This window comes from Hemitrygon akajei, chromosome 6 (genome assembly GCF_048418815.1).
Source record: "Hemitrygon akajei chromosome 6, sHemAka1.3, whole genome shotgun sequence".
NCBI lineage: Eukaryota > Metazoa > Chordata > Chondrichthyes > Myliobatiformes > Dasyatidae > Hemitrygon > Hemitrygon akajei.
The window spans coordinates 44,407,152-44,424,777 of record NC_133129.1 but is presented as its reverse complement, the minus strand read 5'-3'; the positions used below and the strand labels follow the sequence as shown (position 1 = coordinate 44,424,777).

The 17,626-nt window shown below is 39.0% G+C and overlaps 1 protein-coding gene across 5 annotated transcripts in view; it reads right to left on the bottom strand.

The window, feature by feature from the left end:
* The window catches only part of poc5 (POC5 centriolar protein homolog (Chlamydomonas)), a 123,700-nt gene that overhangs the window by 33,226 nt on the left and 72,848 nt on the right, over positions 1–17,626 (bottom strand). For 4 of the 5 annotated variants that reach the window (XM_073048267.1, XM_073048271.1, XM_073048269.1 and 1 more), the window contains exon 10: positions 161–282. In XM_073048267.1, coding sequence (XP_072904368.1) covers positions 161–282 — 122 coding nt within the window. The remainder of the gene's footprint in view (positions 1–160; positions 283–17,626) is intronic. The other variant, XM_073048270.1, reaches the window with a different exon arrangement.

Here is a 17,626-nt window from a genome sequence, read left to right as displayed (position 1 = left end):
TACAAACCCCCTGCCATGGTGTTGCAAACTATGGGAACTAAAGCTCAGGCTTCATGCATCCCTAACCTTATTCATTCATCACTATTGTGCTTTACACAAATTAAATAGTGAAGCAGACTAGCAAAATGTACTAAAAGTCAACAATATTAGGACCACGTACCATCCGATCAGAGTCAAAGGGAATTGAAGGATCCAAGGTTGTTGGAACAGGACAAACTGATGGTTTGGGTGCAGCGGCAGAAGGACAGCAATCAAAGTCATCTCTTCCATGTAGAGACTCTGCTGTTTTTAAAAAAGAAATACAAATGGAACAACGTGAGTGCAAAACAAGATAAAAGCCTGCAAAGCGTTTATTCGGTGTTAAACTTATATAAGATTCCTTAAAAAGTTTTTGGGACCCTCTGGACCAAATGGAAAATGTTGATAATGACAAAAGGTTGAGGGCTAACTATGTGCTTCATTACTCACCAAATCAAGCAAGGGAAAAAAATCATACAATTTCTCACTGGTCAGTATAATGAAACAGAATCAACAATTTTCTTCCGTGTAAACCATACTTAGCTAATTTTCCCCAAACCAATTTTGTTTTATTTTATTGAAAAATGATTTAGAGAAAGTAATGCTACACCTCCAAATTCCTTCATTTATTATTAAATTCATCTTTAGAAAGTGTTTCTATTTCTAGTCAGTTGTACATTAGAAGGAAGCTTTACCTAGTCAACAGTTAATTGCCCAATCTGCACATGACTAGAGTTGTAATGACAGGGCAAAAGGTACTGACATTGACATAATTTGGCAACCACTCTTACACAAATCCCCTTCAGTCTTTTTCACATGCCCCTGAGATTACTCATACTGACAGATTTATTCTACAGGGGTTTAATTTCTTCTGATATTTTATATTAGAACTCACTACTTCATAAAGAATCTGTGAAAAAAGATCAATAGGCTACTTAATAATGAGACAAGGGAAACTGAAACCTTGAGATGAACAATATCCACAATTCATTTCCAGATGGAATTAATTAATATCAATCAGTCCTCAATGATTTCACCCTCCTCTGCAGGACATACTTTATCACCCACAAACCAGAAATCCAATCCTGGTCTAAATGAGTTCAGAACAGAAAAAGTAACATCATGCATACCTGCAATCAAGGTATCAATCTGGTGCAGTCTCAGCATAGATCAACATGCATGATGAACAGGAAGAGCACTATGTAAACAGAACCTAGGAATCTCACAAGTCACGCCAAAGCACTGCAGCCTTGACTTTTCCTGTTACAAATGGTATATGAAAAATTAAGCAATGGGAGGCAAAGCCCTAGGCATCCCGATGTTTAAGTAATGCCAGCACTCAGCACGGAAGTTCAAATGGACATAAATCATGAATGAGTTTTCAAAAACATGTCACACTTTGCACTGTTCACAAATATTATCAACCAGTAATGCTCTTTGGGAAACCTTTCATTGCCTTTGACCTCAAAGTCTATAGTATCAATCTTTAGCAAATTCACTTCATTGCAGTTGGTATCGAGAAATAACAGTGCAGTAAACACAACAATTGTTGCAAGTATGTACAAAATTTTAAGTTGTGGTAATGGACATCGATCTGTGCTCTCGAGCTAGTCTCACTCCTGAGACTTCTATCAACTGCAGCTCCCATACCATTCAAGTGGTAGTAAACAGCTCTGACTTGAATTACCTTTACGGTTGGCTACAGAATCACACATACACAAAAATGAACTGTCTATCCTGTACTTCGCTTTAGTCACACAGATCATGTCTCTTATTTGTATTAAGCCAAAGGGTACCAAAAACTACTACAATTAGCAATTTTGCAGATGCAGCCACTCAATAGCTCGTGATACATCACTGACAGCCTTTTTTGTACTGCAAAAATATTTTTCATTATAACACACTTCAATTTAATTCTCATTGATTTTACATTTCCATAAAGACTCAAACTTAGTTACTAAAATCAGTTGGAATACTCAGTGCTTAGCATCGCAAAGAATTCAGGCAGAAGACATTGCCATGAAAAAAATAAATTGAGCATATTTATATACCAATAGGCAGAAATCTTTCTTCTCAAACTATTCCAGGAATAATTATGTTAAATTTGTGCCAGAAACTACTTTGATAATATTGCATGATGAAATGTAAAAAGGAAAAGAAATTTTAAAAATTCCAGGAACATAAAAATGCTGCAAAAATTAGAGAATGATTATGATTGAAGAAATTGAATACTTTACATGAAATCATCCACAACACATGAAGGAAAGTTACATAAACAGAATACCCGACTTCTCAAAAAGGAAATCTATGATAACAAATATTAGCTCTTCAAAAATTCACACAGGAAGACCAATTGAATTACCATATTTAAGATACAGTGTCATACAAAAGTTTGGGCACCCCGGTCAAAATTTCTGTTACTGTGAATAGCTAAGTAAAAGATGACCTGATTTCCAGAAGACATAAAGTTAAAGATGACATGTCTTTAATATTTTAAGCAAGATTACTTTTTTTATTTTCATCTTTTACAGTTTCAAAATAACAAAAAGGAAAAGGGCCTGAAGCAAAAGTTTGAGCACCCTGCATGGTCAGTATTTAGTAACACCCCCTTTGGCAAGTATCACAGCAAGTAAATGCTTTCTGTAGCCAGCTAAGAGTCTTTCAATTCTTGCTTGGAGGATTTTCACTCATTCTTCCTTGCAAAAGGCTTCTAGTTCTGTGAGATTCCTGAGCCGTCTTGCATGCACTGCTCTTCTGAGGTCTATCCACAGATTTTCAATGATGAGGGGACTGTGAGGGCCATGGCAAAACCTTCAGCTTGCACTTCTTGAGGTAGCTCATTGTAGATTTTGAGGTGTGTTTAGGATCATTATCCCATTGTAGAAGCCATCCTCTTTACAGCTTCAGCTTTTTTTTTAATATACATACAGTGTGATGTTTGCTTCCAGAATTTGCTGGTATTTAATTGAATTCATTCTTCCCTCTACCAGTGAAATGTTCCCTGTGATTAACAGTTGGAGAGGTTTAATTTCATGAAATTCTGTACCCTTTTTTCTCCAAACATAACTTTGCTCATTGCAGCTAAAAAGTTCTATTTTAACTTCATCAGTCCACAGGACTTGTTTCCAAAATGCATCAGGCTTGTTTAGATGTTCCTTTGCAAACTTCTGATGCTGAATTTTGCGGTGAAGATGCAGGAAAGGTTTTCTTTTGATGACTCTTCAATGAAGATCTTATTTATGCAGGTGTTGCTGCACAGTAGAACAGTGCACCACCACCCCAGAGTCTGCTAAATCTTCCTGAAGGTCTTTTGCAGTCAAACGGGGGGGGGGGGGGGGGTTTTGATTTGCCTTTCTAGCAATCCTACGAGCAGTTCTCTCGGAAAGTTTTCTTGGTCTTCCAGACCTCAACTTGACCCTCCACTGTTCCTGAACTGCCGTTTCTTAATTACATTACGAATTGAGGAAACGGCTACCTGAAAACGCTTTGCTATCTTCTTATAGCCTTCTCCTGCTTTGTGGGCATCATTTATTTTAATTTTCAGAGTGCTAGGCAGCTGATTAGAGGAGCCCATAGCTGCTGATTGTTGGGACAAGGTTTGAGGAGTGAAGGTATTTATAAAGCTTTGAAATTTGCATCACCTGTCCTTTCCTAACGATGACTGTGAACAAACCATAGCCCTAAGAAGCTAATTAAAGTCTGAGACCTTGGTAAAAGTTATCTGAGAGCTCAAATCTCTTGGGCTGTCCAAACTTTTGCATGGTGCTCCTTTCCTTTTTTTCACTCTAAAATTGTACAGAACAAAAATAATACACTAATCTCACTTAAAATGTTGAAAAGAATGTTTCATTTTTAATTTTATGACTTTCGGAGATCAGTTCATCTTCTACTCACTTAAATATTCACAGTAACAGAAATTTTAACCAGGGATGCCCAATTTTTTTCATGCCACTCTATCTATAGGCTCTTAGTTTGCAGGACATTTTACCAATAAGAGAAACACGTCAGTATTATTCTGGACACCAAATATAGTGACAAAATAATAATCAAGCTTCCTACAAACAGAATTGTGCTTGAAAATATGCAGAGCACAGTATTTGAGTATGCATTAACAGCACAGAAACTCATCTGTGTTGCGGTTCACAAACAAGAGAAAATCTGCAGATGCTGAAAATCTAAACAACGCACATAAAATGCTGGAGTAACTCAGCAGGCCAGGCAGCATCTATGGATAAAAGTATACAGTCGACTTTTCGGCCCAAAATGTCGATTGTACTTTTTTTCCATTGGTGCTGCCTGGCCTGCTGAGCTCCTCCAGCATTTTGTGTGTGTTGTTTAATACGTCACAGTTGACCATCAAATGAAGATACAAATGAAGATTCGGTTTTATTGAAAATAAAATGCAATCTAAGTGCGAAGTAATTTTTTTGTATATATCTTATTGTTTTAGGTGAACAGACTTGGAAAAAAATTAACAAAAAAACTAACAGAAAAAAAATACAGCACATCCACAAAAACCACAACCATAGCAAAATCAAATTAAATATTGAGCAGCAAAAGAGAAAAAAAATAGAGGCAAAAAGTAAACATATGCAGCAGAGCTGAACCATACCAAAAAACCCCAGTCCTCACCCAGTAAGAAAATCCAGTACAGGGCCCTCATAACCTTTCAAAGATGTCCCCTCTGTCCTCATTACATAGTCTCAGTCTCTCCAAATGTAAAATGTTTGCCAGTTCTCTCAGCCACAGATCATATGTAGGCACAGAGTCCATTTTCCACATTTGCAGGATTAACTTCTTAGCAATCACCATTCCAAACAATACAGCCACTTTTTCATATATATTAGCTGAAGATAGGGAGCTTGTTGCTCCAAGGATGGCTATGAGCGGGTCTGGTTCCCACCACTTCCCATAAGCCTTAGAGAAACAGTGAAAAATACTTTTCCAGTATGCATAAAGCTTACAACATGACCAGAATGAATGTGACAAGTTACTGTTCACAGACTTACATCTATTACAAACTGGCAAAACATCTGGGTAGAAGCTATGCAACTTTTCTTTAGAATAATGGAGTCCAAGTGCAAAATAATTTACCATTCCTCAAAAAACCATTCCCAACCATATCCCACATCCATTGAAGGAACCATTCCAAAGTAAAAAGAGAGATCTGGAAACAACAGCACACTTTTGATCAACTGGAAGCAAAAAAACCTTCCAAGCACGTATTCTGATCAGAGGCTGTACTGCAGGGGCTCCCAACCCGAGGGCTATTGACCCTTCAGTTAATGGTATGGGTCCATGGCATATAAAAAAAGGTTTGGAATCCCTGCTATAGTGTCTTTAGAGTAGACAACTACCATTGTTCAAAATGACTGAGGAAAAGAGGATATTATTAGCATGCGGTACCATGACAGCATGTGAAAAAATTTAATAAGGCACCTTTATTGCAGTAAAAAGTATCAGACATAAGGTAATACTGAGGTAAAAAGGAGCTATTAAGAGCTGACACACAGTATTAAGAAAACTGTCAAAAAACTTTTTTGAAAGGATACAAATCACACCTTAATACTGTCAAACCTTAACAGTTAAAGAGTACCAACTATACAAAGTTATCCAGCATTAGCCATCTGAAGAAATTAAGAAACACGCATCAAGCTGATGTATGAAAATCATTGAACAACAGATGTGGAAAAAGTACACTTTGTGAAAGCTTAGATGAAATGCTAAATGCCAGATTGTTTTAAGAATTTGGAAACTAACTTTAGGCCAAGGGATCATGAGTACCAAATACATTTTGTTGGGGTGGGGAAGTGAGAATTTATAGCCTGTGGAACAATTGATAAAAATGTGCGCAGACAGGACAGACTGGAAAGCTCATCTACTAAGGCTATATTGATAGGACAGAGGAAGACAGGGATAACCATATTAATGGGTTTATACCATGGAACACCTAATAGTCAGTGAGATTTAAAGGAACAAATTTGCAGAGAACTCACAAAATCTGACTATAAACATAAGGTTATGATCGTAGGTGACTTTAATTTTCCACATATTGATTGGGATTCCCATAGTATTAAAGAATTAGGTGGGAAAATGTTTGTCATATATGTTCAGTAAAGTTTCCTCAATCAATAAGTTCAGATCAGGTGACAGACACCTGTGTAGGGGCACACATTGTAACTAGTGATCACAATACCTGGAGATTCAAGATAATTATGGAGAAGAATAGGTCTGGTCCTTGGGTTGAGATTCTAAGTTGGAGAAAAGCCAATCAGAAAGAATCTGGCATGTGGATTAAGATAGGTTGTTTTAAGGCAAAGATTTGCTTGGTAAGTAGGAAGCCTTCAAAAGTGAAATTGAATGTATAGAGTTCATATGCTCCTGTCAGAATAAAAGGATCCTCGGATTCAGAGGTATGGAGGCTTTAGTTAAGGAGGAGCTGCATAGCTAGTATAGGTAAGAAGGAACAAATGGGGTATTTGAGGAGTATCAAATGTGCAAGAGAACAGAAACAAATCAGGACGCTGTTCTTGCAGACAAGGTGAACGAGAATCCCAAAGGCTTCTACAGATATTAAGAGCAAAAGGACAACAAACAACAAAATCCGTCCTCTTGAATATCAGAGCACTCGTCTATGCATGGAGTCAAAAGACATTTTGAGACCTCCTCGTATGATATTTTGCATCTGTATTTACTCAGGAAACAGTCTATAGAAGTGAGGCAAAGCAGCAGTGAGTTCATGGACTGCGTACAGATTAGAGGAGGTACTTGTTGTCTTGAGGCAAATTAAAATGGATAAATCCCCAGGTCCTGACAAGGTGTTCCATTGGAGACATTTAAAATATTCTTAGCAACAGGTAAGGTGCCGGAGGATTGGAGGATAGCTAATGCTGTTCTGCTGTATAAGAAAAATTCCATGTATAAACCTGGAAACTATAAGCTGGTGAGCCTGAAATTAGCAGCAGGCAAGTTATTGGAAAATATTCTAAGGGACTGACATACAGGTATTTGGATAGACACGAACTGAGTAGCAATATTCAACATGGTTTAGATTTTTCCTGAGGAAGTTACAAGGAAAGTTGATGAAGGCAAGGCAATGGATGTTGTCTAGATCAGTGGTTCCCAAACCTTTTTGGGTTGCTTCCCCCTTGATTCCCAGATCACATCCCCCAGCATCCCCCTCTCCTGTTGCAGCCATTACACAAAAACTGTAAAGAATTTTGATTTAAAACGCACAGTGAAATAAAATAGGAACTGCAAACTCAAAGCAGTGTCAAATAATTGCAAAAATTATTCAAATCTATTCAAACGTACAAATAAAATGTCTTTATTTACATAATTACAGTAAAAACAATTTTCAACAACAAGTTTAGAGTATACATTAGTAGTCCAACTATTCACTACTTCATTGCATTTTCACCTTTCAATGAGATGATGGGCTTGGTGCAGTGATATCATCTTCTCTCAGTCAAGCTGAATGTCACTCAGAAGGAGTCTCAGATCCCCAGGTTCAGTAATTTGCAGTTTGTTCTGTTGTTTTTAAAAGAAATTGGGTGATGCACTGAAACCACTCTCCACTAAATATGTTGGAAAGACAATGAAGAACATCCTGACCTTTTCCTCAGTACAGGATAGCGTTCAGTGATTTCTTTCTGCACCTCAAAAGTTTTGACATGATGTTCTGAACCTCTGCTTCAGCTGAATGTCATTTTGTGTTGAGATCAGTTCTTCGTCTATCCTTCCTGTTAATTCCCCATTTCAAGTGTTTGGGTAATGAATTCATTACCCAATCTGGAATTCAGATTGACAGAAGATCCTGAAATCCATCTGACATGTTTTTATGCATAAACCACCTAAATGGGCACAGTATACTTGAAGATCATCTGGTATCCTTTATTTCTCTAGCAACTCAGAAAGGTTCGGGAATTGGAAAAGGTTGTGATGGCCAATGCTGCACTTAAATAAGGGTTAATTTGGACAGAAATGTGGAGATAACTGATTTGAGTTCAATAAGATTTACATAATTTCCTTTCAACTGAAGATCAATTTCATTAAACTTTGTGAATAATTCTGATAAATAGTACTATCATGCCTAATATTCTTGAGTTGATTACTGAACAAGCATTTGAATCTTCAAAGAATTTTAAAATTTCAAAAAAGCCCATAAAAGCATCTCAGGTAATACCTTTTTGAGAGCTATCTGACTTCTCTGTGTAATAACAAGTCTTCAAATGGCTCATCATTCTCAGTATGAAGTTCTAGAAATAGTCGAGAATTGAGAGCATAGGACTTGATTTTATTTACTGTTATGATAACAGTATTGAATGATCTGTTAGGTTTTTTTGCAACAAGATGTCTGTGAATTACACAGAATGAGAGTCAGGTTTATTATCACTGGCATGTGAAGACACTAAATCAGTTACAGTACATGTATATTGAATAGATTAAAAATAGTGTAAAACCAGAAATAATATATTAAAAAACTGAGGCAGTGTTTATGGTTCAATGTCCATTTAGGAATTGGGTGGTAGAGGGGAAGAAGCTGTTCCTGAATTGTTGAGTGTGTGCCTTCAGGGTTCTGTACCTCCCCTAATGGTGACAATGAGAAAAGGGCATGCCCTGGGTGCTGGGGGTCCTTAATAATGGATGCTGCCTTTCTGAGACATCCCTCCTTGAAGTTATCCCCAGGTACTTTGTAGGATAGACCCAAGATGGAGCCGACTAAATTTACGACCCTCTGCAGCTTCTTTTGGTCCTGTGCAGTAGCCACTACCTTCCCCCATACCAGACAGTGATGTAGCCTGTCAGAATGCTCTCCATGATACATCTATAGAAGTTTTTGAGTGTATTTGTTAACATTTTGAGTGCATTTCCAAATATTTTCAAACTCCTAATGAAGTATAGTCGCTGTCTTGCCTTCTTTATAACTGCATCGATATGTTGGGACCAGGTTTGATCCTCAGAGATCTTGAGACCAAGGAACTTGAAACTGCTCACTCTCTCTACTTCTGATCCCGCTATGAGGATTGGTATGTATTCCTTTGTCTTACCCTTCCTGGTCCACAATTCTTTCGTCTTACTGTGACACCACTCCACTAGTTGGCATACCTTGCTCCTGTACACCCTCTCGTCTTCTACTGAGATTCTACCAACAATGGTTCTATCATCAGCAAATTTATAGATGGTATTTGAGCTATGCCTAGCCACACAGTCATGGGTATAGAGTAGAACAGAGCAGTGGGCTAAGCACATATCCTTGAGGTGCACCAGTGTTGATCGTCAGCGAGGACGTTATCACCAATTCACATAGATCGTGGTCTTTCGGTTAGGAAGTCAAGGATCCAATTGCAGAGGGAGTTAGAGGCCCAGGTACTGTAACTTCTCAATCAGCATTGTGGAAATTATATGCTGAGCTACAGTCAATGGTTAGCATCCTGACATAGGTGTTTGTGTTGTCCAGGTGGTATAAAACTGTGTGGAGAGTCATTGAGATTGTGTCAGCTGTTAACCTATTGCAGGGATAGGCAAATTGCAGTGGGTCCACGTTCTTCCTGAGGCAGGAGTTCAGTCTCATCATGACCCACCTCTCAAAGCATTTCACCACTGTAGATGCGAATGCTATTGGGTGATAATCATTAAGGCACTCACATTATTCTTCTTAGAGACTGGAATAATTGTTGCCTTTTTGAAGCAAGTGGAAACTTCTGCCCGTAGCAGTGAGAGTTTGAAAATACTCCCGCCAGATGGTTGGCACAAGTTTTCAGAACCTTACCATAAATGGCAAGTATGTTAGGTACAACTTTTTCAAAAAAGTAGTAACTCCATGGTGGTGTCCCACCTTTTGCACAAGAATGTTAGCGAATGGAATGTGAGAGAGCGTGAGAGAACGCGAGAGAGAAAAGAAAAAACAATTGCTCAACAACCCGAAATATTGATTCTCCCTCCATATGTCTTTCATGCAAGTAACACTCTTGAACCATGCGTTCATGTTTTATGAAGCAAACATAACTAAGAAGCAAAGATTCGTTGCCTGGCAAAGTTGAATCATTAAAACTGCAGAGCAAATTCTATTGTCCTAAGTAAATTGACAATGAAGCTTCCACATCTCATACATTTTATCTATTCATCTTTGAACAGAGTTGTTGCTGAGATGATCTCAATCTTCCTCTGTGCTTTAATCAGAGAGAAATGGAGCTTGGTCGCATTGATCACTTACACCATCTTCTTCCAAAGACTCGTGACTTCTGCAATTATTTGGTCAAAGTTCAAAGTATATTTATTAACTAAGTATGTATGTGGTATACAACTCTGAGATTAGTCTTGCTGTGAAACCAAGAAAACCAATTCAAGAGAAAAACATCAACCCACCCCCATAGACTTGCAAATGGCAAAAAAAAGTGAAAAGGCGGAATATAAAACGCAAAATCAAGAGACCTGGCATATTCAGTTCAGCTCATTATCTGCAGGCCACCCTGATCAAAATTGCCCAAAATAGTTAAAAGAAAAAGGAGTGACCAGAAACACATCATAATGCGAACTACACAATCCAATCCACAAACTGCATCAATTAAACCTTGCCCAAGACCCTGAATTTGGAGCTATCCTGCGAAAGCATTGAAGAGAGAGGAACCATTCAAATATATGGACCTTCCTTTGGGAGCAGTGAGCGAGACGTGGTAGATGGCGTTGAACATTCACTTGTCTTCTGCACTTGCCTCGATGATCTCAATCTTCCTCTGTGCTTTAATCAGCGAGAAATGGAGCTTGGTCGCATTGGTCACTTACACCATCTTCTTCCAAAGACTCATGACTTCTGCAAAATCATACTCAGAACCTCCCTTACAGCTGGCAGAATCAGTTCTCCTCTAATTGCATGGTACTTTCCAGATTTAACAATGAATAGTGAAATGATAGAGCATGCAAACTACCACTGTATAGTTGTGAAATGCTGGCAAACAATGTTTTGAAGTATTTTCCATTTCTGTAAGCTTTCAGAAAGTGACTGAAAATAAGACATGTTCTTCTTTGCTTTCAGGGTGCATTCTCTTTAAATGTTCAAGGAAACAATGGTTTAATTGCCTCATTTGTAAAAAAAAACATTCACACAACAGACATATGGGCTGCTGTTGGCTGCTTGGTGCTGATAAAAATCTGCATTTTAGATACTCCACACTATACTATCTACACTTTTCTTTTGTTTGGTCTGCTTCTGCCGTTTTCATATGGAATAATGACCAGGCAATCACAAACAAAATGCTGGTGGAACACAGCAGGCCAGGCAGCATCTATAGGGAGTAATAGTCAACGCTTCGGGCTGAAACCCTTGGTTCTCGACCCGAAATGTCAACTGTACTTCTTCCGATAGATGCTGCCTGGCCTGCTGCGTTCCACCAGCATTTTGTGTGTGTTGCTTGAATTTCCAGCATCTGCAAATTTCCTCATGTTTACAGTCAATCACTATTGTTTAAGTCCAACTTCGATCAAAGCAGACAGTTATGACATCATAGCTCAGGCAAAACCTGACTCTCTACTTGAAGGTAGCCATATCTTGGTTGGGTTATGGGCTAGAGAAATATGGTCCAGACCATTCGAAAGAGCAAATTCTGAACTTTATCCTATTGAATGCCATACCCTAATTCACAGGAACCGCATCACAGTGTGATTAGTGTATGGGAATCATACTAGCTAGCACTGTACCACAGTAGTGAATGGCAATCATGTGTGGGTGGGGTCTGGAAATAATTTCTTCATTCCAGATTTCTCATGATATGGCAAAATACAAAAGTGTTATATTGCTTTTCAACAACTGTAACCTGTTTCGAGCAAAGTCTAAGAGAACGGTGGTTAGCAAGAGAAAAGGTGATTATGTGATCATTGTAATCAATTATTAAATGCTTATTATAAGTAGAGAAGCTCATTTCTTAAATTAAGCCTATAATCCCTCAGCTGCCTCCAAATTAGTACAGGAATTGGGATGTTATGTTGAAGTTGTACAACGCACTGGTGAGGCCCCAAAACATTTCTACTTTTACCTTTAATCCATAACCTCTAACTCTAGTCTCACCCCACTTCAGTGGGGGGAAAAGCCTGCTTGATTTTACCCTATCTATATGCCTCTTAAGTTTGTATATCCCAATCAAATTTCCCCTCATTCCGCTGCACTCCAGGGGGGAAAGAAGTCCTAGCCTATCCAATCTGTTCCTTTAACTCAGGTCCTCAAGTCCCAGCAACATTTTCTCTGAACTCTTTCAACCTTATTCGTATCTTTTTGCAAGTAGGTGATCACAACCGCACACAATACTCAAAATTTGGCCTCATCCATGTCTTATACAACTTAGTGTTCATAGAGCTTTCAGAAATCTGTTGGCAGAGGGGAAGAAGTGTTCCTAAAATGTTGAGTATGTGTCTTCAGGCCCTGTACTTCCTCCCTGATGGAATATATAGTATGTAAAAATGAAAAACAAAATCTATTTCTACAAATGTTTTCATGATTGTATAGTTTTTAGACTATACTATCTACATTTTGAGCTTCATGCAACAAAGCTGGTGTAGTAGACATTTATTTATTTAGAGATACAGCACAGAGTAGGCCCTCACGGGTCTTTGAGGTTTAACGCCTCAGCAACTCAATTCAATGCTAGCCTAATCACGGGACAATTTACAATGACCAATTAACCTACCAACCTGTACACCTTTGAACTGAGAGGAAACCTGAGCACACGTAGAAAACACACACATTCCATGGGGAGGACGTACAGACTTCATACAGGTGACAATGGAATTCAACTCCAATGCCCCGAGTTGTAATAGTGCCGCACTAACCCTGTTGTTGAAATTGGGAAGTTTTTTCTGTAAAAAAAAAATGCCCCTGTACAAATGATAGGAGAAGAACCCCAAGTACAAAAACTAAAGAACTTTCAGATTTAATATCTCAGCATAGCATAATTAAAGATGCAGTTAAGAAAGGAAAAGCACATTATGTACTTTAAATTTAAATGAGATGCCAAAAATAATTTGCAGCACACTATGGATGGTGATCTTAAGACCATCTCAGAGGAGCTGACATCTTTGAAACATGCATAGGAGAATTTTTTTTTGATGCACTCTGTTAACCAATGAGGTGACCTTAGATAATGCAACTCATCAAGTAGAGGAAGTGTTACTGGTGGACCACTTTAAAGTGGTCACAGAAAAGGACAGAGATGCACCAGTAAAGGTCTCCATAAACAAAGAGAAAGTATGCAACACTTTAGCATGCTTAAAGGTGAATGGATCCACAGCACCAGTTGGGGTTACCTGAGGCTGCTGTGGGAGTCATGGGAAGAGATATTTGGGGCACTGTCTGATATTTTTATTATCTTTACTGGACACTGCAGGAGACTGATGGGCAGCAAACAGTCCTCCAAATGTGGGGAGCGTGGTAAATAAGTTTACAGGTGACGAATATTGGAAGGAGTTGTTGCTAGTGTGGAAAGTCTTGGGCCACAGCAAGTTATCAATATGTTGTAAAAAATGGCAGATGGAGTTTCATCTACACCATGGATTCCCAGTCATTTTATGCCATAGAGCAACACCATTACACAAGGGTGTGTGGACCCCAGGTTGGGAGCCCTGATCTAGACAATACTTGAAGCACTACCGAGGCTAAAACATGTACCATGAATGGTAAGATTTGAGAGTATTGAGGAACAGAGGAGCCTTGAATTACAAGTCTATAAATACTTAAAGGTGCAATACTAGTAAATAATATGGTAGGACAGCCTTTGGAACACTGACCTTCATTAGTTGGTGCATTGAATACAGAAGTGGAGAGATTATGTTCCAACTTTATAAAACTTTTGTCAGGTCTCAACTGGAGACTTGTGTGCATTTCTGGGGTTTACACAATAGCAAGGAAATGATAGCATGAGAAGGTGCAGAGAAGATTCATCAGGATGTTGCCTGGGAAAGAATATTTCAGTTATAAGGAAAAACTAAAGAAGCCATGACTGTTTATCCTGGACTAGAGGTTACAGGACAACTTCTATCCCACTATTATCAGGCTAGTGAAAGTTTCCCTAGTAGGGCAATACTGACTCGACCTCATACCAACCTTGTTATGGCCTTGCACTTAGTTAGAGAAAGTTCTGTGTAGACAGAAACTGAATCACTTTACACAATACACATTAACATCCTGTTACCTTTTACCCTAGTACAGTTGTCCCCGCTTTACGAATGTTCGCTTTACGCCACTTCGCTTTTACAAAGAGGATTTTTGCTTTTATGAAAATTTTTCCCATATAAATTAATGGTTCTTCGCTTTACACCATTTCAGCTTAAGAAAGGTATCATAGGAACGCTTCATCTTTGTAAAGGGTGGGACACCTGTACTGCCTCAAAGCACTTTTAAAATGGAAGGAATGTAAAATTAAGAGGGACTATTCTCCACCCCCCCCCCCCCCCTCCCATAGAGGTAGATAAAATTAGAGAATATCGAATTAGGAAAAGCAAAGAGGTTTAGAGGGAATATTGAAGGGAGGCAGCAGCTTCACCCACAGCTATAAATAAATTTTCTACTGAAAAAGGAAGTAGTGCTTTTCTGGCGTATATAATGAATAAACTCCTCTTGGGCTTCCAGCCTGGTACAATTATTGATTATAACAGACGTTTCAATGACTAACTGCCACCTTCTTCAGAGAAGATGCCTGGGAATGTCTAGACCGGTGGTATTTATCCCCCCATAGTCCATCCCTCCTGATTGGCTAGTCCTTATCGAATCAGGTTTTCACTCTCCCTTTTCTTTTCTATCTCTATCTTTTCTTTCAGTTAGTCCTGACGAAGGGTCTTGGCCCAAAACGTCGACTGCTTCTTCCTGTAGATGCTGCCTGGCCTACTGCGTTTCACCAGCATTGTGTGTGTGTTGCTTTCATTCTCCCTCCTTGTTTACAATCGAATTCCAGTTCTTACTTGGAGCGAGACCTTTGCCTTTGTTAAAATTCTTTTCCTCTTGTTTTATTACAAAGGCTTCCTTTACCAGGCGGTCCCAAAAACCATTGGTGTGGCACAGTAGCTTTGTGCCGAAGTCAATCCTATGGCCATTGCGAATGCAGTGTTCTGCTGCCGCTGATTTCTCTGGGTACACCTCCTGCACTCCTTGATGCAGGTTTCCATTGTGCGGCTCCACATTCACAAGGAATTCGGTAAATGACAACCAACCCAGTCCCAGGTCACCTTCAACTCACAAAGGCTGAGACTTGAGCTTCCTTATTAAGGGCCCAGTTGCTTTCCTTCACCTTGTAACTACTATGTAGGTACGTTGTGTGTAATCATCTTATTTCATTGGTGAGGCTCTTCTAACTTGAAATAACTTTGCTTCTGTAAACTGAGTGGTTAAGAAGTAGATGGAGAACAGTAAAGCAAGGAACAAATGTAGCTCATGAAAAATACAAGAAATGCCAGAGAACACTTAAGAGGGAAATCAGAAAGGCTAAAAGAAGGCATGAGGCTGATTTGGTTGACAAAGTAAGGGAGAATCCAAAGGACTTGTACTGTATACATTGATAATACATGAACCTTTGAACTTTGTATCCATCTCTCGAATAAATGCAGATGCAAAAAAAATCAGTTTTAGATCTACAGAAATTAGGCAAAAATTGCAGTGAGATCATGGATATTATATGGATTACAGAGGAGCTGCTTGCTGTGCTATGGCAAATTAGGTGGATAAATCCCCAGGGCCTGATAAGATGCTCCTTTAGAATTTGCGGGAGGGCAATGCAGAAATTGCAGGGGCTCTAGCAGAGATATTTAAAATATTGTTAGCAATGGGTGAGGTGCCAGAAGACTGAAGAATAGGCAATGTTGTTCCACTGTTTAAAAAAGGCTCTGAGAATAAGTTGGGAAATTATCAGCCAGTGAGCCTGACAACAGTAGTGGGTATGTTACTGGAAGTAATTCTAATGGACTGGATATACAATATTTGGACAGACGGACTGATTAGGGACAGTCAACAATGTTTTGTGCATGTATATAGTGTCTAACCAAACTTATAAAGTTTTTTAAGGAAGTTACCAGGAAAGTTGATGAAGGCAAGAGTAGATGTTGTCTACATGGACTTTGGCAAGGCCTTTGAGAAGGTGTGCATGGAAGGTTGGTCAAGAAGGTTCAAGTGCTTGGCATACAGGATGAGGTAATACATTTAATTAGGCATTGGCCAGAGAGTGGCTGTGGATGGTGGCCTCTCTGACTGGAGGCCTGTGACTAGTGAAGTGCCACAAGGATCTATACTGGGTCCATTGCTGTTTACCATCTACATCAATAATCTGGATGATAATGTGGTAAACTGGATAAGCAAATTTTCAAATGACACCTAGATTGGGGGCATAGTGGACAGCAACGAAGGCCATCAATGCTTACAACGGGATCTGGACCAGCTGGAAAAATGTCAGATGGAATTTAATGCAGACCAGTGTGAGGTGTTGCTCTTTGGGAGGACAAACCAGAGTAGGACTTAAGTGGTGAAACGGCATGGGACTAAGAAGTGCAGTACAACAGAAGGATCTGGGAATTACATCTATGGTTCCTTGAAAGTGGTATCACAGCTAGAGAGGGTCTTAAAGAGAGCTTTTGACATGTCAGCCTTCATAAATCCAAGTCTTTAGTACAAGAGTTGGAACGTTATGTTGAAGTTGAATAAAACATTGGTGAGACCCAACTTGTAGTATTGTGCGCAATTCTGGTCACCTACCTACATGAAAGATGTCAAAAAGATTGAAAGAGTGCAGAGAAAGTTTACAAGGATGTTGCTGGGACTTGAGGACCAGGTTTATAAGGAAAGGTTAAAACTTTACTCTGGTTTATAGGAGAATAAGGAGAGATTTGATACATGTATATAAAATTATAAGGGGTATAGATAGGATAAATGCAAGCAGCCATTTTCCACTGAGGTTGGGTGAGACTGGAATTAGAGGTCACGGGTTAACAGTGAACGGTGAAATGTTTAAGACGAACATGAGGGGGGAGCCTCTTCACTCAGAGGGTGGAATGAGCTGCCAGCAGAAGTGGTAGATACAGGTTTGATTTCAACATTTAAGAGAAATTTGGATAAGTACCTGAATGGAAAGGGCATGGAGAACTATGGCTCAGGGGCAGGTCAATAATATTTCAGCATGGACTAGATGGACTGAGGAGCCTAGTTCTATGCTGAAGTTTTCTATGACTAAAATTTTCACGCCTCAAGACATTAACTGTGTGGCTACTCTTCGTGAGTTAACAGCAATGCTTGTTGTATTCATCAAGTAGAATAAAGAGAAAAGCAGTTTCATAATGCCTTGTAGACAAGAACAACATAATCCACATGTTCCCCATCTCAAAGCTACAGATGAGGAATTATAAGCATAAGTTTCAAAAAATTTGTGGCTAACATCTTAGAGGGACTCAAGTACACAACATCCTGGGTGACTTCAACACCAGAGATAAGAACGTACATATCTTTAAAATGTAATTTTATAAAATAGAGAAAAATCCGTTCCAGCGGAGTTCTCCTGATACATGTCCTGTCATAGCCAACATTTTTGTTCAAAAACACAATTTTACACCAACATCCACGAAGTGACACCTATTAGACTAC